This window comes from Aplidium turbinatum, chromosome 4 (genome assembly GCF_918807975.1).
Source record: "Aplidium turbinatum chromosome 4, kaAplTurb1.1, whole genome shotgun sequence".
Classification (NCBI taxonomy): Eukaryota; Metazoa; Chordata; class Ascidiacea; order Aplousobranchia; family Polyclinidae; genus Aplidium; species Aplidium turbinatum.
In genome coordinates, this window is record NC_137475.1 from 15,547,237 (window position 1) to 15,574,185 (window position 26,949).

General features: G+C 38.5%; 1 protein-coding gene across 2 annotated transcripts in view; it reads right to left on the minus strand.

Annotated features, from left to right (window-relative positions):
- The window catches only part of LOC145768085 (exocyst complex component 1-like), a 42,361-nt gene extending 16,953 nt beyond the window's left edge, over nt 1-25,408 (minus strand). For both annotated transcript variants that reach the window (XM_082579549.1, XM_082579548.1), the window contains exons 1-8: nt 25,256-25,408; nt 9,632-9,765; nt 9,273-9,368; nt 8,708-8,777; nt 8,403-8,479; nt 7,800-7,955; nt 5,114-5,305; nt 4,235-4,367 (exon numbers count right to left, since the gene is read on the minus strand). In XM_082579549.1, the coding sequence (XP_082435675.1) occupies nt 4,235-4,367; nt 5,114-5,305; nt 7,800-7,955; nt 8,403-8,479; nt 8,708-8,777; nt 9,273-9,368; nt 9,632-9,765; nt 25,256-25,382 (985 nt within the window). In that variant the 5' untranslated portion in view covers nt 25,383-25,408. The remainder of the gene's footprint in view (nt 1-4,234; nt 4,368-5,113; nt 5,306-7,799; nt 7,956-8,402; nt 8,480-8,707; nt 8,778-9,272; nt 9,369-9,631; nt 9,766-25,255) is intronic.
- Nucleotides 25,409-26,949: the final 1,541 nt, after the last annotated feature.

Below are 26,949 nucleotides of genomic sequence, written 5' to 3' on the forward strand. Positions count from 1 at the left end.
ATAGCATTCTACTGTTCCGCGCCTATATAAAGATAATAGGCTATTTGAAACTTTCTAGCCAAAAACGGATTAAGAACAATTGGTCAGGATTGTACTTTCAAGTAGGGGTAGGCTGTACATATGGTTATGGTTAAAAAAGTTATCATTCTGGATCATTTTGGTGACACCCCTATTTTAAAGTACATTGTCCCCTGAGCATTTTAAGCCATAATTCCATAAATTTGGAGAAAAACTGAGGCAGTGCCGGCAAAAACGGTGTCCGGAATGCATAAAAAACGAAAATGACACTTTTAACGTTAATAATAATGCATTTAATGCATTAATGTCGCCATTAGCCAACAATTGGGCTTACTGTTTACAGCCTTGGTGACATTCAAGATGGTCATTGTTTACAGTCTTGCAAACTCGAGGAGAGTTTTAGAGCCGCATTCTCGCGGGCACTCACTTACTCCGCCAGAGTCCAGCTAGACTTACGCAATAGTGATATTTTTTACGTAAATAAACAAATATAGACGCCATTATTTAAAGCACGCTTGACTCTTGCCCCACTGAAGACGAATTTGCAAGCCTGGTTTACACAGTGAAAATATCGGATGCACCACTAGCAATGCCCACTGTGCTACTGCAAGCAATCAATGTCTGTGGTAGTATTTAATAAGCATACTGTTCTGTATACTAATTATACTGAGTCATGATAATAGTACTACATAGCGAACTACTTGTAGTAAAACGCTTTGAATAATCTCTCAATGATGTGGCAGTTATCCAAGAGAAATGCCATACTCCTTCCTGACATATCCCATGAACCAAGTATGATATTACATGGCATTATCTGTATTCTGTATGACTTGCCCTTCCTAAATGCTCACTTGTGTAAGTTGTATCACCATTGTTCTTCCTACAAATTCCAAGATGCCAATTTCTTTTGTTCCCAGCATCCCAAATTACAATGCACGACTCATTTACCACAACATCAACATTCCTGGATTGTTGTGGATCAGCATCTCCCAGTTCTTGATTATCGTTGTCATATGTAAGATGCAATGCAGTCAATATGTCTTTTTCTGTTTAGTTAGAATCAAGGTCAGGTTCAGCTTCGCCTTCAGTTCTTCCTTGTTAATCTGATTTACTTTGAGCAAATTTGGCCGAGTCACTATGCGGGAAAACGCTCTACTACTCTTGATATCAGCACATCTCTACAGGACATTTGCAATGCATCCTGAACACAAGTTGCAGCCAGATGGAACTTTACTTAGTCTGTTATCTTTCGCAATTACTTCTGTTCGGGATGGATTGGCCATGTGACGAGAACGCGTAAGACGCTCTACTACTGTTCACATGAATACATTTCTACAGGGCATATAGGCTACACCTTGGCTACAAGTTGCAAGCATAATGGTGAGTCTTCGCTCGTTATTAAACCTAGTCGGGGTTTTGACGGAAAACTAAGTTACTCTTCACTCAAGCCTACCGCCTGCTTGAATACAGGCTACGGTACATTTTTTACTGATGTTTAGTCTAGTTATTATTTGACCTTTAGAACTAAAAGTGAACTCATACATGTTCGGAAACTTGAATAATTTATTGATAAAGCTTTCGCCGACGCAAACCTGGACTAACAACAAATAAATGCTGAACACGCGCATTAAAAAAACAACATATTTTTCTGTTCAATATAACATTTTATGTGACAATCATTGCCGGTTTAAGCAGCTTCACTCACTGAAGCCATAACATATTTTTCTGTTCAATATAACATTTTATGTGAAAATCATTGCCGGTTTAAGCAGCTTCACTCACGGAAGCCATAACATATTTTTCTGTTCAATATAACATTTTGTGTGAAAATCATTGCCGGTTTAAGCAGCTTCACTCACTGAAGCCATGACATATTTTTCTGTTCAATATAACATTTTGTGTGAAAAGCATTCCCGGTTTAAGCAGCTTCACCCATATATTTTTCTGTTCAATATAGCATTTTGTGTGAAAAAGCATTGCAGGTTTAAGCTACTTCACTCACTGAAGCAATGACATATTTTTCTCTTCAATATAACATTTGTGTGAAAAGCATTGCCGGTTCAAGCAGCTTCACCCATATATTTTTCTGTTTAATATAACGTTTTGTGTGAAAAAGCACTGCCGGTTTAAGCAGCTTCACTCACTGAAGCCATGACCAACAACGCACACGCATATTTTTCAACTTTTTTTTCAAAACAACATATTTTTCTGTTCAATATAACATTTTATATGAGAATCATTGCCGGTTTAAGCAGCTTCACTCACGGAAGCCATGACATATTTTTCTGTACAATATAACATTTTGTGTGAAAAGCATTCCCGGTTTAAGCAGCTTCACCCATATATTTTTTCTGTTGAATATAACATTTTGTGTGAAAAAGCATTGCCGGTTTAAGCAACTTCACTCACTGAAGCCATGACCAACAACGCACACGCATTAACAAAACAATATATTTTCCTGTTCAATATAATATTTTGTGTGAAAAGCATTGCCCTACGCCCCTACCTGCCAAGCTGATACATTCTACAGACTTTACTAGGAATAGCACCTAAATGACCGGGCGCCACAGTGCTCCGCACCTATTAGACCAGCGCCTAACTGTCAGCGCCTAAAAGACGTGAACCCTTGTATGGCAAGGTCTTTAGCCGCCAGGGAACAACAATTTTTAAACAAATACTTTTCAACCATCCAAATGGGTTCTTTAAAAGAGAATGAATATGAAACGTGGTACTCCTGGAGAATATTAGCATTGCATTCAGCCAAGGCAGTGTGCAAGTCCGGTAGTATTAGTACAAGCTCTGCTTGAGTCGTTTTTTCAACTATATTTAAAAATGGAAGTGTGAAACGGTAAGAAAACCATGCAAGCACTTTCAATCCCAACACAACAAAGTCACTCTGCAAATATAAGTTTATGCGGCAACCTTGCACCAATTGAATATTCGACTTTGTTCTTTCGAGCAATGACTTATAATCCGGAATGAGGTACAAGATCGTTGCTGCTGTGTATCCAATTATCCATACTATCCAAGCTTCTCAAATCTCCTTTCCTTAAATTGGCTATGCTTTTTCGATTTTCCGGATTCAGCAACGACCTTGTCAAACAATTCCAATTGTGATAACTTATGACCATCATTCACTACCAGTTTAGATAGAGCTTCCAAAGCAGCAAATACAACACTCTGACTGGACGGGAGAAATGATTTTAATGCGGGCATGTAAGCAATCAAACTCTCCCGCATGTGGAGTTTTTGCTCGTATTCCAACATTACATTTAAATTACCATGATCGAAGACTTCGCAAGTATGACTGACGCAAAGCAAATGCAAAGGTATATGGTTTGACCCTAGCGTAGCTGCAATGGACTTCTCGATGCCAAGATTTTTGCTGACAGCATCTATCATTATTGAAGTAACTTTTTCTCATAGATCAACTGGTGAAACATTTCTATTGCTTGCCAAGGACAATCGATGCATCGGCCCCACAATTAATCTTGTGATATTTTCTCTGGTTTCAGCCACAAGAGATAGAGGTCTTAATCGAAATGTTTTACCACCGCTGAATTTCATCATTATGAATGTCCATTCCCCTGTGATTCTTTTTCTTGTGGTACTATCATAATGTATTGTTATTGTTTCTTCGTCATGAGCATCCAATATTGCAAAGGCACAATTTTTCTCGCTTTGAATCGCTTGTAAATGTTTTATACGATCAATGACTCGTAGAAAAGGCAACACATACTTGTAGGATTCATAGTCCGTTGCCAGACGAGATGCTTTTGACATAGTTCCATCTGTTGGAGGCACATATCCTGGAACTTCATCGACCTTGAGGTAATATGTATGGTTGTAAAAAGTCCTTGAGATGGTTTGAAAGCTTGCCGTGATTGCTTAATAGTGATGCCCGCTTTGCTACATGTGGTTGCAAGTACCGATTTAATATCTGAAGTGAGATTGCGCACTTTGCGCATGAGTGTGTACTTTTCTCAAGACTGCATTTGCCTTTTTGGCCTGAAATCTGGGATTTTTCATGGTGTACAATCCGAAATACTGTTTTTACCGGCACTGCCTGGAAAATAACTCAAATAACCCAGTTGAGATCTTAAAACAATCAGCTGAGCATACTGAATAACTTGAAGGTGTCACCAATTGACTTTGAGATACCCCATATGTATAGCCTACCCCTATTTCAAGTCGAGTTTAATAAATAATAAACGACCTATTGGAAGCTCGACTTCCATTGCTTCTTGTAAGGCTTCAGCAGCACTGGTACAAGCCTCAATGCCACTGTCTGTGTTGAGATCAGCCGTCTGTAGTGCTTTGATATGACCCTTCGAAAGATCCAATTGCATCTGTAAGAAATTATGAGAAAATTTGAACATGATTGGAAGTAAAACTTCTTGGCAAAACTCATTACTATAACATTGAAAAGCATCTAAGCAAAACCTTATGAATCCTAACCAACATATTATGTATATAATACGAAATACTTTTGACCTCGAGATTTTTGGTTTTGGAAACACTAGTATATATGGTCATTGGTCATGAGGTTTTTGAAAGAAAAGGGCAGAATGAAACTAAACTCTTTAGTAACAATCAGCACCAAGCTGAAAACAACACCTTGACCTCATTTGTATCTATAAAATCTTTGTTCGAAACTGATGTGGCATTTGACAAGGTTCAAATGAGTATTGATTTTGCAATAAAGTTTTGAAAACGACAATGCGAGCACAACACATATGATCCCAAATTCAATACAAATTGTGCCAAGGATATTGGGTAATATGATGATTGATGAACCAAATTAACTTCTCCGTATTGCCATGAAATTAATAATTTTGAAATTCTTGTTTTCCGCAACCATTGGTGCAGTTTAGATTGTAATGACGATTTTTTAGTCTTTCTTGATTATTTGCAGAGAATTTATTCCTGGGGTGCATAGTTCCGACAACAAAAAATTAAAAAATATTGTATACTCTTGGCTCCACTACCTACGAAATAGCACAAAAGAAGTGCAATGTATTCCATTATTGAAAAAATAAATACGGAAAGTATTCCTCTAAGTTTTAACAAAGTTGAAAGATTATGATAGACTCACTACAAGCGTGTCAAGCTCATCTAAAAGTCTGGAGTGATTCTTGTTGGTGATTTGAATAAAAGATTCCTGGTTCTTCATTTGACTCATCTGTGATGCGATGCCTCCCACCATTAGGTCGTACTCATCTAAAGAAGCCTCGATTCGAGACACTTCAACAAGAGCTTTATCCAAAAGTAACATGAGGGAATTTACCTAAACAATATAATACTAGCTTCTAACAATGTCTAACAACCTTTTTCACAAAAAGATGCTGCAACTCATAGGTTTTATCAAAAGGAAATATGTTTGCAACCGCCTAATTGGTGTTAAAGTTCAACTTCGGTACGGTAGCCTAGCTCTGGCCAGCAAAAATTTTCATTTTTACATCGTTTCAACGTCGCCAGACGTTGAAATCGTATACAAAAGGGAACTTTTGCTGACCAGGTATAGGTTGTAACTGAGAAACATTTACAAAAACCATTCGATTTATTCAAAGAACCCAATTGAATCATTCAGTTGGCCTATCGTTTTTCTTTGCATTGATTTCACGTCTGAACAGGTTGATTCAATGTAAAAAAAAATGTTTTGCTGACTGGCGCGGCGCGCTTGTGAATGCAATGGTCATTTCGCCGATCAATTGCAACATCAATTTGCTCCAAGCCTCCAACAGCGTTTCATGACTAACAATAGAGGTTAATGAGATGAAGTCTCAGCGAAAACGTGTCATCTAAGTTTGCATACAGATGGCGACGCAAGATACATGTCAATTTTATGTGAGCAAGCATTTTAATTTAATAGTTCAAAAATAAATTTAATTTGCTTTTTATTTTTCGCTAAATTTCAATTCAATTTATTTTTCTTTGTTGGAATGCAAAAGAAACGATATTGTGGAATAAAATACAAAATTCTCTAAATAAACAGAAGGCGTCGTTGGATTTTCCAAAAATCTCCGAATAGGGAACTCTCCGAAAAAGGCTGTCTCCGAATAGGGAACTCTCCGAATCGGACTCGCCGAATAGTAGCAGACCCATTTGTGGCCCACCTCAAAATGCTTCTATGGCCCCCTGGTTAAGAACCGCTGCTCTAAAGTAAACCATCTTCGTAAACTTCTTTTGTGTCTCGACCATTAGATTAAGAATCTTTGTTCTATTCTATATGCCCATTACTACCACTGTTCTATTAAAAGACTAGGCACTAAGTCAGTGGTTCTTAACCAGGGTTCGATCGAACCCCTGGGGTTCGACAAAGCTGTTTCAGGGGTTCGGCGCGAACGTCCTCTAAAACACTAACACGCGGCCTACTGAATGGTATATCAGAGAATATTTTTGGAAAATATTGTCCAGCCGAAACTTGATTGCGGCTTACATGATGGTAAATAAACTTCATTTTCTCAAAACATGAATTTCCTCTCATTTGCTTTTTGCATGGAACGACAGAAGCAGGGCTCTCAATTTTCTTAGTTTAAAGAAATTTAGTTCTATTTTCAATTTTTTTCAACATCAGCAGATATAAACAGTCCATACTTGGATTACATTATTGAGCTTCAAGAAAGCAAGATGCAAAAAAAAAAATTCAACACAACAAATTTTCAAACTTTTTGGTGCCAACAAATGGAAAGTTATCTTCTTATTACAAAAGTTGCTCTAGAAGTTCTCATGCCATTCGTAACTATACTTATTTATGCAACGGTCCACGACATTAAGGCGCAAACAAAACGGCGCAGAAAAAACGGCGCCAAAGTCAACGTAACAAGCTTAGAACCTTTTCCTTATTTTTTCACATGTTTTGGTCAATTCCTCTTTGTCATGAGTTGCCAAGGGTGGTGGGGGGGACTTGTATACCAGCTCCAAAAATCCTTATTCACACATAAAGTTTCGTCATGGTTGCAGAGTATTATCGTTCTATAAATTGACTTTGGCGCCGTTTTGTCTGCGCCGTTTTGCCTCTGCGCCATTTTGTCTCTGCGTCGTTTTTCTGCGCCGTTTTGTCTCGCGCCGTTTTGTTCGCGCCTTAATGTCCTGCTTCGTTTATGCAAGCATGCGTTTTCTATTTTGGTGGATGTTAAAGCAAAAAAAAAAAACGAAACCGGCTTGCATGCGAAAATGACATGAGAATTACTGTTTCCGAGACAAAGCCTCGAATCTCACTATTGGCCACAGAAAAACAACAACAGAAGTCTCATTGATATAGTAGAATGTATTACTATTAAATGTGGTAGATCTTCGTTTTTGTGATTCAGCAGAAATTTGGGGTTCAACGAAAGCTCGCAGATTAGCGTAAGGGTTCGGCAGGTTAGTAAAGGTTAAGAACCACTACACTAAGTCAAACTTGTCATCGACAGCAATCACAGATTGTATTGTCCCAAAGGAAAACAAATGTAGTGTTGGGGACACGCAGAAGCTAACATAACCATTAATTGTTTTGGGAATCAAAGTTCTCACAAAAACTCCAATATTACGTCATTGTCATCATTATCAAATAATTGCCAAGCCATTATATAAAAATTGTGCATCGTTGCTTTATGATGGCCCAGCAAACAGCTGATTACAGCAACGTTTCATGTCAGTGAAGAATATCTAAAAGAACACATTAATTTGAAAGTTGAATCTGCTGATCTTATGGAAAAGGACGTAGAAGTAAAGTCAAATATAAAACCAGATGAAGAATAACATGATGCGTATGCATTAGCACATAAGGAAATATTTACCTGAGCTTCAGAGCCCATGATGGAATGGATATTCTGTCCATCCAACACAGAAAGATCTTTGGACAAAGAGTTGGAAAATGCTTCAGCATCACTGATGGCAAATTCACATTCGGTCATCATCTTTTCCAAGTCAGTTTCTTCTTGTTCAGACAAAGCCTGAGATGCAAAAGCGTGCATGGTAACTGGTCCATTCAAATAACGTCACGCAAAACCACATCACAAGCGAACAAATTCGAAACACAATCGGAGTGCAAGACAGATGAGCGAATGATTTAGCAAAATAAAAGATGAAACTTGTCGGACATGTTATGATAGGATTGGTGGGTCAGCTACATCAAGGGTTTGATTGGTTTGGTTATTAAAGGTAGGTATGATGGAAGGAAAGAGATGCAGAGAAAGAACGAGAAAATCCCGGGAAAACAAGTTCAGTGATTTGTTTCATCGAGTATTAGAAAACAAAGAAAAACTTGGAAGATTGCGACTGGTGGAAACAGTTGACAGGTAACCTTCGGTTCGGAGATGGCACATGATGATGATGAAATAACATTAGAAATAAAAAGCAAAAACAACAGAAAAAATGCAACAAGAGCACATAAGACCTACCTGATAATTCTCCAGAACGTCATCATCTGGCCCAGGAACAATACTGCCTCTAGCGGCTTCAATACCAGACACAGAAACTGCAAAAATGCACGTTTTAACACACGCATTATGAAAATTAAGGTAATTAGTTACCGTAATAATCTAGTTACAAAACGGATATGTATTTCCATCTTTTTTTGATCAAACTAATTCCAATACAGGATATGAATGAAGAAAAACAGCCGGTTAACATGAAGTAGCAGTAACAGTTCCAGGCATCATTAAAGCGCTATATCAAAAGACCGTGCGAAAAAATATGAAAAAACCTTCTAACAAAGTCTGAGGTAAGTTAATGAAGTTTGGCTTTTGCTGTCTCGGCAGGTATCGATTGCAGAGCTGAAAAAAAAAACAGATAAGAAAATTAAAAGTCTAAAGACTTGACTATGTCTTTATAGAAATGTTCTAATAATTATGAAGTTAGGTAAACCAAGCGATTGCATATATAGTATATTATACTGTACGTTTGCTTGAATCAAGCTGCAGGGAACTTCTCTGTTGGCCAATGAATTGACTGAGCTAAAGGCGTAGAGTAGACCAATTACTATTAATAAGGTGGTCGGTAACCATTAGTTTCACGAAGGCATGCCACCTGTGGCCTCGCAAAACAAATGACGACTGGAGGACGAATGAATCGAATTTGGAATTGAACAGGATAGAAGTTAGCAAACTAACCGCTATGGTGTCTCACCAAGCTTTCAGTGTTACCAAGGAAATATCTAAAACGGGCCAGATTTTGTAACCTTTTACCAACAAAAGTACAACTCAACGTTTCAATCAATATCATTAGAAAAATGTTGATTAATACAATCCCAAAATTCATAACAAACCAACCTTTGAAAGACATGATAGAAATGTGTGTTTTTCTGCAGGTGTAGTAGAGGACCATTTAAAGTTTTTGTCGAACTGGAGATCAAACTCACAGGACTCCTGTTTGAAAAAAGAAACATTGTCAGGAAAACATGATCGATAACATGCTTTAGCTTAAATTTAGAAATATTCTTCGTAAGTAGTAGAAGACAGTGACCAATACATAGCTAACACTAAACGGAAAGAAACACGTATCAATTAGATACAAATAAAGTGATGTAAAACATTTTTACAATCAATTTTTAAAAAGATGGTATATACTATAGCCTATACAAGTATACAAAACCAAAAAAACAAACTAAAACAAAAAAAAATTATCAAACCCTTTTGTCAGTTTCCTTTCCATTGACAATTTTTAATTGACGAAGATGCCAAACTTTTTGCTTTTTGTACGACTCTCCTTTCTCTTGCTTTTTGATTTTACTGATGTAAACTTCGACAGGTTTCTCAGTTGTTACTAAAACAAATAAGATTATACATTGTCTATTCCAATATAAAACCACTGTGCATTTTGCATGATACCATACTTATGCCTTGCATAATGCATATATTTGTGCCTGCCTTTCACTATCTTGGTGACATGATTGGGCAATCGGAAGGCTGTATCGATGCCACTGCAATGAGGGTGCACTGGGTGCAATTGGCCTGGAAAAGTTTCTATGAGCTCATCACTATCCTTATTCCTTAGACAGGGATATCCCCTTCGTGTCTGGGGATGAAGGAGGCCATTCTTTCTGGAAATGAAGAACGGCACATTGGCTGAAAGCCAATTTTGGGTTCTCTTAGCTCCATGTGAAAGGCCAGAATCTTGTTGGAATGACCAATTATGTTTTTTGAAGTGTTTTCTTCAAAGTGTTCCCCATCGGCCTGACACTACCAAGACAGGCATGGGTGCGCCTCAACCGTCTCCGTACGGGCGTCAGGCTTTTCCGCTCAACCATGCACCAATGGGGAAATGCCTCTTCCTCCTCCTGTGAATGTGGTGTCGAGGAACAGACCGCAAACCACATCTGACTGTTAAAATGATGCTGGACATCAAATTTCTTCTCATCGCTGAACACAAGGTTTGGCAGCATACCTCCTTCTTCAATGCGTGAGAGCAGAATTCTGGCTCAGGAGGGACGTTTCTCAATGGTATTAGCATTTAGCGACTGTTTCTTTATGTGTTTGAATGGGCTCATCATCAAATCCTTCTTGAGAAAGTTGTGAACACGGTTCCATAGGCCACGTTCGCCTCCTTTGCCAGTTTTTGAACGGATCTCTTGGGATTTCTTCACACCTTTTGTTTGGTTGCTTTTCTCAATTTTGAAGTTCTGGCGCTTCGAGGGCGACCTTGGTCAGGTCGATTTTTGACATTTCCAGTTTCTTAATACGTTTTGAGAGTTTTCCAGACCAACATTCTGTTAATTTTTAAGTCCTTGCAAACATCACTCCTTGACTTGCCCGATTTGAAGAGCTCTACAATAGCTATTCTTTGACATGTTTTGAGAGGTAATTTAGATAATCGTTTTTTTGGTTACATTCCAATAAAATAGAGCATTTTCAACCCTATAGATTAGAACGTAGACTAGATTGATTTTAGCACTCTACGACTTATTACCACAGTCCAAATGACACGAACACAAATGACACCATCCCTAGGCCACAAGGCAAGAATGCCGCAAGGTCCGAATGCTGCAAAACATGAATGACGCAAGACTCGGTTATTTCTAACTAAAACTAATTGTTATTTTTTTAATTGTTCTGTTATGACTATTTTGAGACTTATCAATACAAGCAGAGTAAACCACGTGTAGCTTTTGTTTTGTGTAGAAAGAAGTAGATCAGCATAGTAGAAGTCGGAATGGCCCGTTCAAAGAATCCAATTCGGAGAAATCTCGATTCAGAGAAAACTCGATTCGAAGACAGCCTTTTTCGGAGAAAGCCCTTTTCTGATATTTTTTGAAAATCCAACGACGCCTACGTCTGTAAATCCAACGACGCCTTCTGTTTATTTAGAGAATTTTGTATTTTATTCCACAATATTGTTTCTTTCGCATTCTGACAAAGAAAAATAAATTGAATTGAAATTTAGCAAAAAAAAAGCGAGTTAAATTTATTTTTGATATATTAAATTAAAATGTTTGCTCACATAAAATTGACATGTATCCTGCGTCGCCATCTGTTTGCAAATTTAGAATATATTCGAATCAGGGCTGCGATTTTTGTCTTTTTCGGTGACGAGGTCACTCGACACACACCATCACTATTCGACAAACGGAAAAAAAAAGGAAAATAAAAAGGAAAAAAACGGAGAGAAGACTAAACGTCGTCAGGGGGAGAATGCGGGAGAATGCTTTGATCGAAGTTCCAATGCTGGCATCAAACATTTCACAACACATGTTTCGTGCTGTTCGACACAACGAGTTTCTTTTATAGATGAAATAACCTAGGCTACGTTGGGTTGTCAACGTCTATGCCAGTTTGTATTTTGCCGTTTAAGCCAATTAACAATATTGTTCTGGTAAAATGACTGTTGGATACTTGCTATGAAAGTTTTTCACATGTAGAAAACAGCCTAGCTTTCGACCAGATGTTCAGAAATACAGATGAAAAAAGCCGCTATTTTTATGGAAAGGAGTTCTCTTCCAGAACATTTTTAACACTGCAGGGAAAATGCTTTGATCGAAGTTCTAACGCCTGCCATCAAACATTTCGCCACACACGTTTCGTGCTATTCGACACAACGGGTTTCTTTTATAGATAAAATAACCGAAGTAGGCTACTTTTAGTTGTCAACGTGTTTGCAAGTTTGTATTTATGTCTGACATATGCACTTGTTGTTCCAAGATTGCAGAAATGTTTTGCAATGTGAATAAAGAATAGTAGACAGATAAACACGATTGCAACTCGACTTCCTTCCACTAAAAGAGTTTCTGTGATTACGTAATGGGCGATTTTGCATATTCACAAAAGCACACAACCCAGATAGCAAAACCCGTCGTTTTTACATTGATTCAACGTCTGCAGACGTTGAATCACAATGCATGACATGTATAAACAAGTTTGCTGGCTGGGAAGTCTGGACATCTGCAAGAAATTTGTCTCGCACCAGGCGAGATGCCATCCTTTAAAAAATTTAACAATGATGGATTTATGTAGCCAGTGCATGATGACGAAAACAAATTTAAGATTTCCTTTCCGCTATATAACTTAAAGCAGGTGATTGATACAAGAGAAAATAATCGCAGAAGAACACAATAAAGCCTACTTATTACGCAAGTTTTTTACATCAAAAAAATAGCCTACTTTCTGACCAGATGTTCAGAATCAGAAACACAGATAAGAAAGGTCGCTATATATAAGAGTTCGCTTCTAGAAGAATAGTAGGTAGTCACTGGGAGTGGACAAGGCAAGGTAATAGGCAAGTTGTAAGAACAGCATAGCTTTGCCCAACTACAGATAGGATAGTCTTCAGTTAGTCAGTATCCTATAATGACTAAAAAACGAAAGAATCCTCCGACAACACGGATGGCAAAAGCTTTGGTCGGTCTTACCGAGAAGCGGTTAAGGTTCAGCAAACAGCGATTGAAGTGCGGGATCTGTTCGAAGGAGCTATCGAGAGAAGCATTGCCACGTCACTTTGGAACTTATCATTCAGGTAAACTTTCGGTTAATAGCATTTAGTAGCCTAACGTCGCAAAGCATTCTCAATTTTGAACATGTTTAATTTAATAGTGGTAAGCAAAAGCATGCTTAGTAAAATGCGCCTACTACTACGTTCAACAATAAAATTGAATAGATAAAACCGTTCAAGTGCATAAGGAACAACGCATCGATACATTCTTTTCTCGACGAGACAGTGATAACGTTTCTGAGTTTGCCCAAGCGCAACCAACAAGCAGTTCAAGTTTGGTCGGTGAACTTCCCTCTGCAAATATAAGGTCAGGCCCTGGCGATAGCCGGATTGGCCCGTTTCGGTGAGTCTGATCCCTTAACGGGGGATTTTTTCAATTTTTTTTTTAAATTATCGGGTACCATAGCCTAATTATCATTGCCGTTTTAGGGTTAGGGGTTAGAGGTTAGGGGTTAGAGGTTAGGAACTCACCGAATCAGACTCACCGAATCGGACTCACCGAATAGTAGCAGACCCGGCGATAGCACGTCTTCACTAGATGTTCAAGCTCATCAGGAAGCGATCAAGAAGTTGCAACGACCTCTCAATCTCATGTTGAAGTACCACCAACAATTGAAAGATCTAGGTCTGAAGTTGGAACGCTCTCCAACGAGTTACGAGACGAACTACTGTAAATACATCTAACATCTTCGGCTGGTTTCTGTAACTTGCAGTGCTGTATATCCATTCTTCCCTAAGAGTTTTTAACACAGAAAAAATTTAAATCATAGAAAAATGACTGGCGTTATAGTGGGAGAAATTCGACGCAACAGGCCAAGTTCCTCCGCCAAAAAGCAAACGGCGACAACGAATCAAGCATTCGCTTCAAAGGCAAACCATCTCGCCATTACAAAATTTTTCGAGAAACAGTAAATTACTCCATCAAAGATATTGATGTACCGGGTATTTAAATTGTTTGTGATAGTTTTAACATAGCTTTTATGTTGCGCAGATACCTCGCTTGCAACAGCAGCACGTCAGCACGCTCTTTAACACCGACAAGTGATGAACTCTCTGGTTTTCGCCATCTTCTAGAGTCCGCGGGTGCGGATGTTAACCAGGAACGCCCCATTTCGCTCTACCACACGCTTCATCAGCGCCTAGTATCAGAAGAGCCGTTTCCTTCGATTGAAAGTTTGTGGTACAACGTCCTCACAAATAAAAATTTTTTCCAGGATTTAAGTGAGCTCATGCACTTCTGCTTGAAGTACCTGGTGCGCTGTTGCAACGAATGTATCGTCGAGTCTTTGTGCTCCAGCTACGTACTGCACGACTCGCGATTAAGGCCGCTGTTTGACGAAGCTATTCAAGATGAACTATTCGTTGGCATGTGCGGTCCACCGATTTCACTGGCGAAACCATTGTTGCGAAAAGCACTTGACTGCCTGTTCCCAAATGGTTGGCATTTTTATCTGTTACGGACAATTTGCAAATCAAACGTCACATGGAACCGTTCTCTACTGAACCTGACGTCTTACGTCATATGGACTATTGCTAGAAATAAGCAAAGATTTCTGTACATATAGTAATAATAGTATTGCAACTCTTTATAAGCTGCAAGAAAATTCTAAAGGAGATCAGATCCTTAAGCAAAACACAAACATGAACTAATTCAACCTGAATAATCAGTAGCATAGGCGCCTTAGCCGTGGGGGCCTGGCCCCCACGCAGATTTTTGCATGGGGGCAACTTTTTATGCTGTATTGTTACATAAAACAATTGGTGAACTAACCATCGGCAGCAGGAAAACATTTTTTGAATGCAAACCGCAACAGCTTCGCAACAATAATCACTAGAACGAGTAGCGTTGCTACAATCCCACACCAGACAACAAAATCTGTCATTTTTACATTGATTTGGCGTCTGCTGACGTTGAATTAATGTAAATATGATTGATTTTGATGCCTGGGACATAGCAAAAATCTACTATTTTGTGTCGATTCAATGTCATCAGATGTTGCATGCAACCAAAAAAAAAAAAAACATAATTTGCTGCGTACACTGAGCGTGCGTTTAGCTTTATGCGCTTGCAAACAGACTCGATGTCACTTTCGAACGTCGAAACCTCTGCAGTGAATTGTTGCGGTAGTGAATCGCTCGCTGTGAAAATGAACTTTAAGTCTCGGCCGGCCCGAGGTAACCACTAACCAACGCAACAAGGGCTGGTACAAACCGCATTGTGCAGTGTGCACACGCGGCATAATCAACGCAGTAACAGACTGGCACAAACTGCATGGCCCACACACGACCGTTGCCATAGAAACCCGATCAAAGACGGGAATATGCGCATGTTTTGTTTCATCTGCAACGTGAAAACGGGCGTTTTACAGCGAAATGAAAGCAGCCTAAGCACTAAGCAGGTCAGTCATAAGTTGCAATATTGTAGTGAAAAGGGAGCAATGTCAAGTCGAAAAGTTAATCAAACGTCTTTCCGTAACTATTTTTCAAGGGCTGTTTACAGATGTCGGCAACTTCTAAATTTATTCAAGGTGACTGCTGTTGAATTGATGTAGACATGACTGATTTTACTTTCAACAGGTATATTTTCAAGCTTATGATCAAGTTAGTATTTGCATTCCATTTTCAAAACATTGTCATTCCATTTACAGTATACCTGTTAGTAAACATTTTCGTCTCTTGTTTCATGCTAATAAATCTAGTTTGTTGCTAAACTTTATGTTGTGCTTAGCTTAAAGAGTCGCAGTCCATCAACCGCTAGCCAACGCAGACGCATGGCATGTGTTTGCTTAACCGAAGTGGTCGAGTTTTATTTATAATAATTAACGGTAGGTCGAACGTAGCGATAACTCCGAGTGTGGCAATAAAAGCAATCTTAGTGTGACGACATAATTACGTCATCCATCTGCGTGACATTTTGCTGAATTTACGTTGCTGCTGATGAAACACGCTTTCGCCCCCACGGCCAAAAAAATAGTTAGGCGCCTATGATCAGTAGTATTGACAAAGAAAAATGGATAGACTTAACACAACATAAATTCCAATGTTAAAGTGCAACTGCACGATCGAATTAACATAGGCTAAAATCCATTGCCAAGACATCGGGAACCTGTTGAAAAACTTTCTTCCTTACAATTGAGGCCCACAGCCGAGAAACCGACCCTTTTCCCACGCTCTCTAGCGCTTCTCTCTCACGCTACCTGGAAGTAGAAAACTCGTTAACGCCACCTAGCGATATGACATCAGTTGGAGTCGAGGTTAGTGGAGACCAAACTAGCTGAGATAGGCTTGGTTGCTAGTGAATGCGCAAATTTATAAGGCATCCATAGTGAAGACGCATCTTTCAGCCAGCATTATACAAATTTAGTTGTTTATGCCTGTGTGCCAGGAGTGGATTGCGAAGCCCATCGCCGAAGGCTAGTTTCGTAGATTACAACAGCCAAACTTGGTTATATCGAAAATATTTTGTATTGTACGGTATTGTAGGACATAGTACAGTCGACTATCATGCGATAACGCTTTAGCATTCATTGGGACTGTCTTCGGCGGTGTTAACATCTACGTTCTTTAAAAATAATCTAGATGAAGCTAAAAAAAAGACCAGAATAAACCAAATTGAAGCAGTAATGAACTAAAAAATAAACCAACATACAATACTAATGACAAATCGCATTACAACACATGAAGCTAAACAAAAAAAGACCAGAATAAGCCAAATTGAAGCAGAAATAAAGTATAAGAATAAACCAACATACAATACTGATGACAAATCGCATTACGACACACAAATCGAAAACAAAACCAAACCAAAAAAACACCAAATCGAAAAATAAAAATAAACCAAACGGTTGCAAATAAACCAGATTTCGTTTTAAAAAGACTAAAATGTTAACACTGGTCTTTGGAACCCAGCATAGTCTCTATCGTCGCTGGGATACTTTCTGCGGATAAAAGAGACAATGCAGGATGGCAGCACGACTCTGTTGGACTTGCCCAGAACTTCTCCATCCAACAGCCACTCCAGCACGTGCCTATAGGCGACCAGCCTGAATTGCCTGGGAGATGTAACAGCAAGTCGTTTAATAATGAATGGAACAATTACGCAACCAGCTCTTGAAAGGCTGTTGAACAGTAAACAAGCTCAAGTGAACTCACTCATTTGACAACTTTCCATCGCGTCCTCATTTGCGGACTTGATGAGCAAACTTGCACCAGTTAATTCGCAAACGTTCATCGTTAGGGAAGGCAAAAAATGTCACCTTTGCACCAGAAACAAATTTTGTGTGAGAGATAGAGCAAATTTTCACCATTTTAAATGTTTGGCTTAGAACTAGAATAATCTAAAAAACAAAGTTGCAAGAGAAATGTTTTGTTTTAAAAGATTTATATATTTGAACGAAAGACTTGAAGCTTACAAGAATGTCACATAACATTGGTTAAGATGTACCGTACCTTACCTCGCATGGCCTATGACAGCTTTGGTCTGTTCCTTAACCAACAATTTCAATGGATAAGTCAACAGACCTGGCTTATTTTTTTCAAACTCGAGATTGCAAAGAGCCTATGCTACCTGCCTTCACATAAAAAGCACGTGCAACAAGATCGAAGCAGTGAAAAAAAAAAACAACTTCCTCTGGGACAAACACAACTAAACGACTTGCAAAACCAATTGTCGCTTCGATCTGACTGACTCCAACTGACGTCATAATCCACGTGTTGCGCAATGCCATCTTCTATTGCAGGAACGTGGCCAAAAATGCAAGCGCGTGGAAAACCATAGTTTTGATAATTTTTATTGAGATAAATATATATAGCCTTAAAAAGTAAGGGCGAGGTTGGTATTTATAGATTGAAATATACTCTTTCAGATAAAGTGCGGTCAAAATCATCGTGCAGTTGCACTTTAAGTACATTGCACGATTGTCAAAAATATTCATTATAAAACAGTGGTTCTTAGCCGGGAAATATGCCACCCCTTGGGAGGTGTCAACCACTTTTCATGGTCGTCGCAAGCTTTACAACAATATTTAATCTTTTTGCAAAGCTTTCAATGTAAAGCTTTGCAAAGCTTTTGCTAGCTGCAGACTTAACTAATTTTAAGGAAAAAAAGGCATTTTTATAGGTGTGTTTCTGCATTGCTAAAACTAGGAGTGGGCTGTACATGTGTCAAAAATACTTTTTTTGTTATTTTCCACTCGGACAGTTTTTTTCTATTCCATTTAACCTATCTCAACATAAAATGACAAAATTTTTAATCTTGTATCCAGGAAAAAAGTGTGCAGAGCAAAAATCCAAAATGGCCGCTATTTTGTATGAAAAATCACATTTTTAGCCATAACTTTACTATTTTTGGGTTGTTTTCACTGGTTCTGGTGTCCAACCCTATGTTTGTGGGGTCAGACAATCTGTTAGTGCATATTAGAAAAGTCACTGACAATTGGAGGTTGATTTAATACTAATTGTTACCAAATATATCGTTTTTTTTCACCTTTATTGGGTTATTATATTTCTTTAAACACAGTTTCAATTTTCAGAGCATTGTTTAAAATGTAACATCGTTTTCTCCGAGAAAAGACCCAAGTTCCTGAAACTGTCACAGGGACAATCTGTTGCTCTATAGTGTCCTGAATGTCATCAGTGCCAGGTGGTCGCTGCCAAGTTTCATCTCCTGTGCCAGTACACGTCAGATGGTCCACTTGAAATGTTCCATTTCCAATTTCCATCCCCATCATCGAGGTAAAACCCAACGGCCAACGTACCATCTTTTGTTTTCTCCCACATCCCATATGACGGCAAGTGACTGGTTTGGCTGGAACACCATGCCTACCTTATCCTGACCCTCTGTCTGTTTAGCTCCTGTAAGTGTTTGTATTATTTCCTCTTCACAAGGGAAGACCACTGCTTCCTCAACTTGGAAATCATCTCCAAGGAGTACATTGAGGTTCTCAGTCATCTCCTCTTGGGATACCTTGCTGACCTGGTAAAGATCTCTGGGGACATCTGCATCATGTTGGTGCGTGACTTTCTGATATTGGATTTCTTGCCTTAAGAATGTCGTTAGCTCAGGTGGCTTTTTAGAAGCAAGAGTTTTTACTTCATGAACAGACACTAAAAGGCCCCCCCATGTTGTTTACATTTCACAAGGAGTTGGTCAATAAAATCACTGGCTCTCGCTTTCTTTTGCAAATTCTCTTTCAACCTTTGCTTTTTCTTCTGTTTCTACTTGTTGCTCTAGGTCACCTCCATTAAATCTAGTTGTTTGAGAATAGTAGTGGTTGACTGCTCAACTTCATTGATTTGTCTTTCTGATAGCATAAGATAATCTTTGATCCTCTTTGCCTTGAACATCCTGTTTGAGTGTTTGGCTGATTGTGAAGAAAGATAACCAAACTTGGCCCAGTACCTCTCTTCATTCAAGTTGTTTGTCGGCAGGTTTTTTCGTTGGTCTGATACCAGTGTATGGAGAGTAGTTGCTCAAGCCGCATTAAGATCAACATCCCAACACTCACGCTTGCACTGCAGTTCTACTCCTTTTCCAGCCTGGATGCACATCTCTCCAAGAAGATGATCAAGATCGCTTTGTAGAGCATTGTCTTCCATTTTCACATGCGTCCATTCTACATGGTAGTCCTGGAGGGTATGTGTCTTTTTTCAGCAAAGTCACTGCAGAGCTGAAGAAAGATGTCAATTAACAAATCCTGGTTTGCTCGTTCCACACATTTAAGGAAGGGCATTGTCTGTCACTCGGTATGTAAAATTTGCAAGTGCTTTGAGTCCTGCTATCTTGACAAGTAACTGCTTCATGTACGGAATGCAATCATAGACTGCATCTGCTTGATATCCAAGTTGGGTAAAACATCACTCTTTGTAGAAGCTAAACGATTTATATACTCCAGCTTCATCTAAAATCAAATCAAACTGTTCTGCTAAAGATGCTATCTTGCCATTCCCTCATGGGCTACGAGCTTTAAAAGAGCTGCCAGAGCAGTTTCAACCACAAATTTGTTTTGCCGGAGGTAGGCCTGCAACGTTGGCTCTCTCTTTACAATAAGTTTACGAAGACCAATTTTGTTTTCGAGAACAGCCATAGCTGTAACATTGTCTGTATCAAACCGTTCACATGTATGGGATAATTGGGATATGATAGGGTAAATGCTTTGATGCAAGTTGTTCTGCAACACCTATCTCAATCTTGAGATTTTTTCTTGCGGCATCTGTCATGAGGGCATCAATCTGCTTCCATAGAGGCACTGCAGTCCAGCGAGGGTGATTGGCAGCTACATGTAGTCTGTTCATCGTCTCAACAATAAGGGCAACTATTTGGTCTCTATCTTCAAATGCAAAGAAGAAAGGATGTAGATTGTAGAGATCATCTTACATTCAGTGTAATCATCATCACGAAAATTTAAGATCAGGCCCAATCACCGTCTATCCTACTTCTCTGTGTAGTGTCACTTTAGAGTTACTTTTGTTGTGGGCTTCTTATTTACAAGGGCATTTGCAGCTGCTGCTTTTTGACAGAGTGCTTTTTTGTGTTTAAAGTTGTTTAGCCCTGGGTTTTTTTTTTCGCTGAGACTTTTCGGTCATTTGTCCGAAATGACTTGAAAAAATTCGGTCATTTTTTATTTATTTCGGTCATTTTTTTCGATGAAAATATTTCCTTTGAAGTAGCTGATACAAACGAAAATTTGCACTTCCTGACTAGCTACAACATTAAGTTTCGCTGAGAAACGTTGTCGTGTTTTATCTGAGAAAAGTTAGAACAGACAAACGTTACTTTCAGTCTTCGAAATTAACATATTTTTATTTTTGCAAAAACATTGTCAAGGTCAAACGGCAAAAGTTGAAATTGCCTCGGCAATTGCATGTGAACGTTTATTACGAAAAAATTGTACCAAAACATGTAAAGCGAAAAGCAAAATATATACTAGAGTAGTCTATCACGACCGCACTGTTTGATTTATTGTGATGTAATAATACCAAAAACTAGCGATAAAGCGAGCAACGCGATACGCACGCTGTTAAGTAATAAACGTTATATAACTGACGGGGGGGAAAGTAAGTTAATTTTGGGTTGATTCAATGTTCGAGGCAACACAAATCGATTTAATTTTCCCGGCGGGTTATATTGCGTAACAACAGTACCCAATAAGAAATTTACGTTTGTTTTACATTAATTCGACATCTAGTGGCGTTGAATTATCATAAAATAACGTTAATTGCTCAACCAGGTACCAGTAACAAATTTCCCTGCGAAAAGATTGCCTCGGTTTACGTTTACACTAACATAATTTCGGCACAATTGAGATACTGTGAGCAACACAAAGTCGCGAGGCGCGATAAGGAGTAGATGCTTAGACTAATTTGACGTCTACCATCGTTGAATCAATGCAAATAGGATGATATTTTTATGAAAGATTCAATTCTCTCAGCTGGGCACGTGTCTAAGCGCCGGCGAAGTAGGAAGTAACCCAAATAAAACATCCAGCAATAGTAAGAGTCTGGTGTAGTCCAAGAAAATTATTTTTTTTTGTAATCTTTTGGTCCTTACAAGCGCTCCTGTGGCCTCAGCATTTTTATTGCCAACGCTAATGCGCCATTCACGCATCTGCGTCGGCAATCACCTCGGCAAGTGCCGATTGCCCACGCAAATTTCGAAGACTGACTTCTGTATTTGCGTTATCACATATAATAAGACATTGGATCAACGTTTAAACACTAAGTCTACGTCTTGTATTTCCGATTGACAAGAAATCGTACAGTGGCGCAAGAAGCTTCTTTGCAATCACTGAAATCGATTTGAGCGCGTACGTATTTTTTCGGACATTTTGACCGAATTGACTATATTTTTTTCGGACATTTTGCTAAAAAATCGGTCAATGACCGATAAATGACCGAAAAAAAAAACCCAGGTTTAGCCTATAGATTTAGCTGAAAGCAGGACAATTTCATACAGTTTGTAGTCTTCTGATGATCGAAATAAAAACCACAAAATAAGTTTAAAAAAGTGGGTAATTTTGTCAAACTATATATCATCACTCTACACATAAAAGTTAAACCCTACTTATTATTGCTTAAACAAATTGCCTGACCTCACAAACAGGGTAAGACACCACAACCAGGTAAAAATACCCAAAAATGGCCAAGTTATGGCTGAAAACGTGAATTTTCAGAAAAAATGGCGGCCATTTTGAATTTTCGCCCTGCACACTTTTTTCTTGGAACTTAGACCAAAATTTTTGTCATTTTATGTTGAGATAGGTTAAATGGAACATAAAAAAAACTGTCCCGAAAGTAAAACTAAAAATTGCCCATTTATAGCCCACTGCTACTAAAACCGTTAAAATGCGGTTAACCACTTCCATTGAGGGTGATATCTGAACTTTTTTATCATTATATTTTTAATTATCACTCGTCAGCGCAAAGTATACTCAATTATTTTGTCTACATTGAGGTTCAAGAAAGACAGGCCTCGAAATTCACGGCGGACATGTCCGCCGTCACAGCATATGATGTCCGCGGGAAGTCCCCTCTAGATCGGTCATATTTGTCCGCCAAGAAATAACACAGAAACTAGCGATACAAATCGTCATTGCATAGCATGAACGATTGTTGTGAGAATATAATTTCCGCGCGTTCTAGCACGCATCTAGAGAATGTGAATACTGTATCCCTTAGCTTTCATTCAAGCTGAAAATCTGTCAATTTTTACGTTGCTTCAACGATTGATGACATTGAATCAGCGTAACAAAGGTGAATTGTTCGCTAAGAATTGATGGGAGCACGCGCAAGTTCAAGTCTTACGTCACAATGTCTGCCTTTAATCTCCGAGTAATATTGTTAAGGCAAGGTTGGTTACAAAATTAGATTATACGAGTAGGCTATTACAGCAAGTTGAAGAAAAATTTGTCAAGTTTTGGTATTACAGTAAGAAAGAAAAGGCCCATAGAAAATTCACTTTCGCTCACATAGCCTACCACGCAAAAATAAACCTAAAGAAAAATGCCTAGTGAAACTTTGCACAACAAAAAATAGTGGCGTTAGCGTAGAAGTTTTCCGACTCGTGCCCAGAGCATTGTGACGCAAAAATCCACATGACCTCGTTCGGTGGAAGTTAATCAGTTATAATATGCGGCGTATTAAGCAGCTACACCGCGCTTTGACTCTTCAAGTGCACCTCGTTGGTCTGATGAAAGCCTTTGCTGAAATTTCAAAAAGCCTTCTAAACCGTAGCTATAGCTCTCAAATAATGAAGAATTATCAAGTGATTAAGCATGACGATCGACGCTAAAACTGGTGTGTCCGCCGTGAGACTTAAATTGTCCGCCGAGATAGCTGCTCAGACCGGACACGTTCGTCCGCTGTCAACAAAAACGAATTTTGAGGCCTGGAAAGACATATATAAAGTCTTATTTTGAGGGTGCAACCTAATTCGTACCATGAACAATTCGTACCGTCAGTTCGTACCTTGAAAAGATCAAGGAAAAAATTTAAAAAAGCCGAAGTCGCTAATTGCAGTTTCCACAAACATTTTAAAAGGGTTAGGTATCGGTTAGGTATCGGTATCCGCAAACAAACTGAAAAGATCGAGAGAAAAAAATAGAACAAAGCCAAAGTCGTTGATCGCAGTTTCCATTTTTCCGTAAACATTTTAAAATTTCCGATAATGATCCTAAGAGTTTGCCAAAGTCGCTGATCGCAGTTTCCGCAAACATTTTAAAAGGGTTAGGGTTTAGGGTGTTTCCGCAAACAAACAAACTGAAAAGATCAAGAGAAAAAAAAAGAACAAAGCCGAAGTCGCTGATCGCAGTTTCCGTTTTTCCGCAGTTTCTGCAAACATTTTAAAATTTCCGGTAATGATCCGAAGAGTTTGCCGAAGTCGCTGATCGCAGTTTCCGTAAAGATTTTACAAAGGTTAGGGTTGATCGGAGTTTCCGCAAACATTTTAAAAGGGTTAGGGTTCATCGGAGTTTCCGCAAACATTTTAAAATTTCTGGTAATGATCCTAAGAGTTTTTGTTTGTTTGTGGAAAATTTTCAAATGTTTGCGGAAACTGCAATCAGCGACTTCGGCTTTTTTTAACTTTTTCTCTTGATCTTTTCAAGGTACAAACTGACGGTACGAATTGTTCATGGTACGAATTAGGTTGCATCCTTATTTTGACAAGGCCAACAGCTATCACTTACAGCCTAGCCAAGAAATGTTTTGTGGCGGAATTTAAGTAAAAAAATGTTTAGGTGCATCGAAATTTCAAAACTTTGTGTGTAAAATACTTTAAGCGTAGTTAGACAGCATGAAGCAAAATTAGGCAAACATTAACCATGCAAAGTTGCAAACCACTAGTTTAAATAACCAGTCTATTTTTCACTGGTGGCTAATCTAACTTTTAGTAGACTTTAGTTTTGACGCCGAAAAAAATTATGTGGAAAAAATTGAAATTGCTCCTGTGGCAAATGAAATTACTACCGCATGAAAAAAAAACAAAAAAAAACATTAAGTTTTAGTGAGAAATAGCCATTAGCCAAGTCTCATCTTTATTTTATTAAGAGCAGAAAACAATTTTTATATTTTTGTTCACAGTATAAAAAATGAAAAGAGAAATTGCTATTATGACAAATGAAACTACTATCGTATTCAAAAGAGCAATCAGTTTTAGTAGAAAATAACCAGATCTCACATCATTTGGGCCTTATGGCATTCATGCATTGCGACATTCAGGTTTTGCGTCATTCGAGCCTTGGATAATTCATGCCCTGCGTTATTCATGCCTTGCGGCCTAGGGATGGTGTCATTCACGTTTGAATCATTCGGACTGCGTCATAAAGTCGTAGACCGTTTCTATTTATCCGGTATTTTACTGATTAAAGTTAAACATTGGTGTGGTTGTAACGTGAAGATGATCCTTAAGGCAAGTATTGAGGAAAGTGAGATGCTGTTTTCCACAAGCTCATTTTCCTTTGATCTTTCCACAAAAATCAGTGTGTTCTAACTTTTCCTTTCTCATCCCATGATCAAAAAAGCTTGTTCGTTGCTTGATAATGTTTTTTAAGCAAGTTTTGGCTTGATCGGTTTGAGTTAGCCTACATCTTCATTTGTTTTGTGGCTAAGGTAGGCTATGAATTTTCTTGCATTTTTTAAATAAACCACTTTTTAGCGATGTTTAAGTATTTCTATGTTTCTTTGCTTAGCATGCGCCGTGCAGGTTTCACATCCATCCATATTCCATACAGCAAAATAGGAAAGATATGCAACGTTAACACAAGCATACATTCGTGCATACACAAAATGTTAATATAAAAAGTATGTAATTAAAAATCAAAAAAATACTGCACACCTGAAGCACAAAGGTATGAAGACTTTTTTTTCTTGGCACCAGCTTTTCCAACCTGCACAACACCCAATAACCTTTCTCCATTGGGGGTAAAAACATCTCGTTGAAATGCATGTTTTATGTCAGTCATTTTGTAAATTTGTACGTTATGGATATTTTTCACCTGCAAGAAAACAGTTAATTAGGCCTCTAAGCTCCCAGTAGCCATCATGACCATGGGCCGACTAGAAATCATCAAACGGCTTCCGAAATTACCGCACTGGTTGGTCACCAGCTTCCACAAGCCAAAATTTCTCCAATGTTATGTTGGTATTCAAAATGTTTTTCTCTTCATCATATTCGTTTTTCACAAACAAGGCAAAGTATGACCATCGCTGTCAACCTATCAAAACTCGAAGACCAGCTTTACATCTACTTGAAAAGCAGCCAGTGCAGATAAATACAACTGCAAATATGTTTCAGGGCGTTAATTGAGTGAACTCGTTTTGTGGCCGTGCTAACTACAGACAGACCGTACGGTATAGCCTAAAATACATGATTTTCTATTCAGGCACGTTTTAAACCTTTCAAGGTTTTGCCACCTTTTCCCGTTCATTAACGTGCTGGTAGGTCTATATCGATTTTTGTAATTAGTATCTTTTTTGTCCCGGAAGCGTTAATGACTGTTGTATTTATAGACATATAATAAAAATGAAGTAAGTAAGGTTGCAGTAACCAATAAACTGTCGACATACAAAACGTAGTGATGAACTGATGATAGTACCGGTATGATACGACCGTCTCCGGCCTCCGGTTTTTGAATCTGAAACACTATTTGACCGGTCATGACGTCACTGTACGTGGACTTTTTTCTTTTTCTCTTTCAAAGCAAAAGACGAGAAGAGAAGAAAAAAGTCCCTATATAAGTTCTAAATTCGACAGGGAATGAGTTCGATACCACCGGGAGGCGATATTTCTTTTTTTAAACTAAATTTTGATCCGAAGTGACTTAATTGTTAGGCTGCTGCATTTTTGTGGTCAATTTTTAATTTCAGTAGCCTACAGCCCAATTTTTTATGTCTTTTCAAATATGAGTCATAAAGTTAGAGTTTTTTAATTTGTTGGAATTTGAGAATTTCTCTGGGTAATTTTCTTCGTCGTAATAGGATGTGACCGTGTTTGCCGAACGGAACGACGCACAGTGCTTCCACTTTGAAGGATTTTATCCAGAAATAGGGATTTTTCAATGCTTTGAAGGATAAAAAAGGAAATGAAGATCTGAAGGATTTCTTAAGGATTTTTAACAATTTTACAAGGAAATTTTTTCTTAAAAATGGAATTGTTGTTTTAGCAATTTTAAAGAAATATTATTAATATTCCCTTTCAAAAATTCTACAAACGACTGGTATAATGATGATCAGCTGGTTTCCATCTCCACTCGCTATCCAGAATCCCCCTCCCACTCTCTTTCCCATTCTCACCTTTCCGTCGCTTGATTTCTATTTTCGCCAGTTCAGGAATTGGACTTGAGTGAATTACGGTAGTTCTCAATTCTTTTAGTTAAAATTTGGTAATCCGTTGATTTACGGTTGAACTTGAGTAGCAGTGACAAAGTTCACTGAGCTTCGACGTAGCCTATAGTTGGGTATGATAAGCTGAGGCTACTTGTTGCCTTCCAGTTTAGAAAAGTTAGTTATAGCCTATGCTAACCTATTATG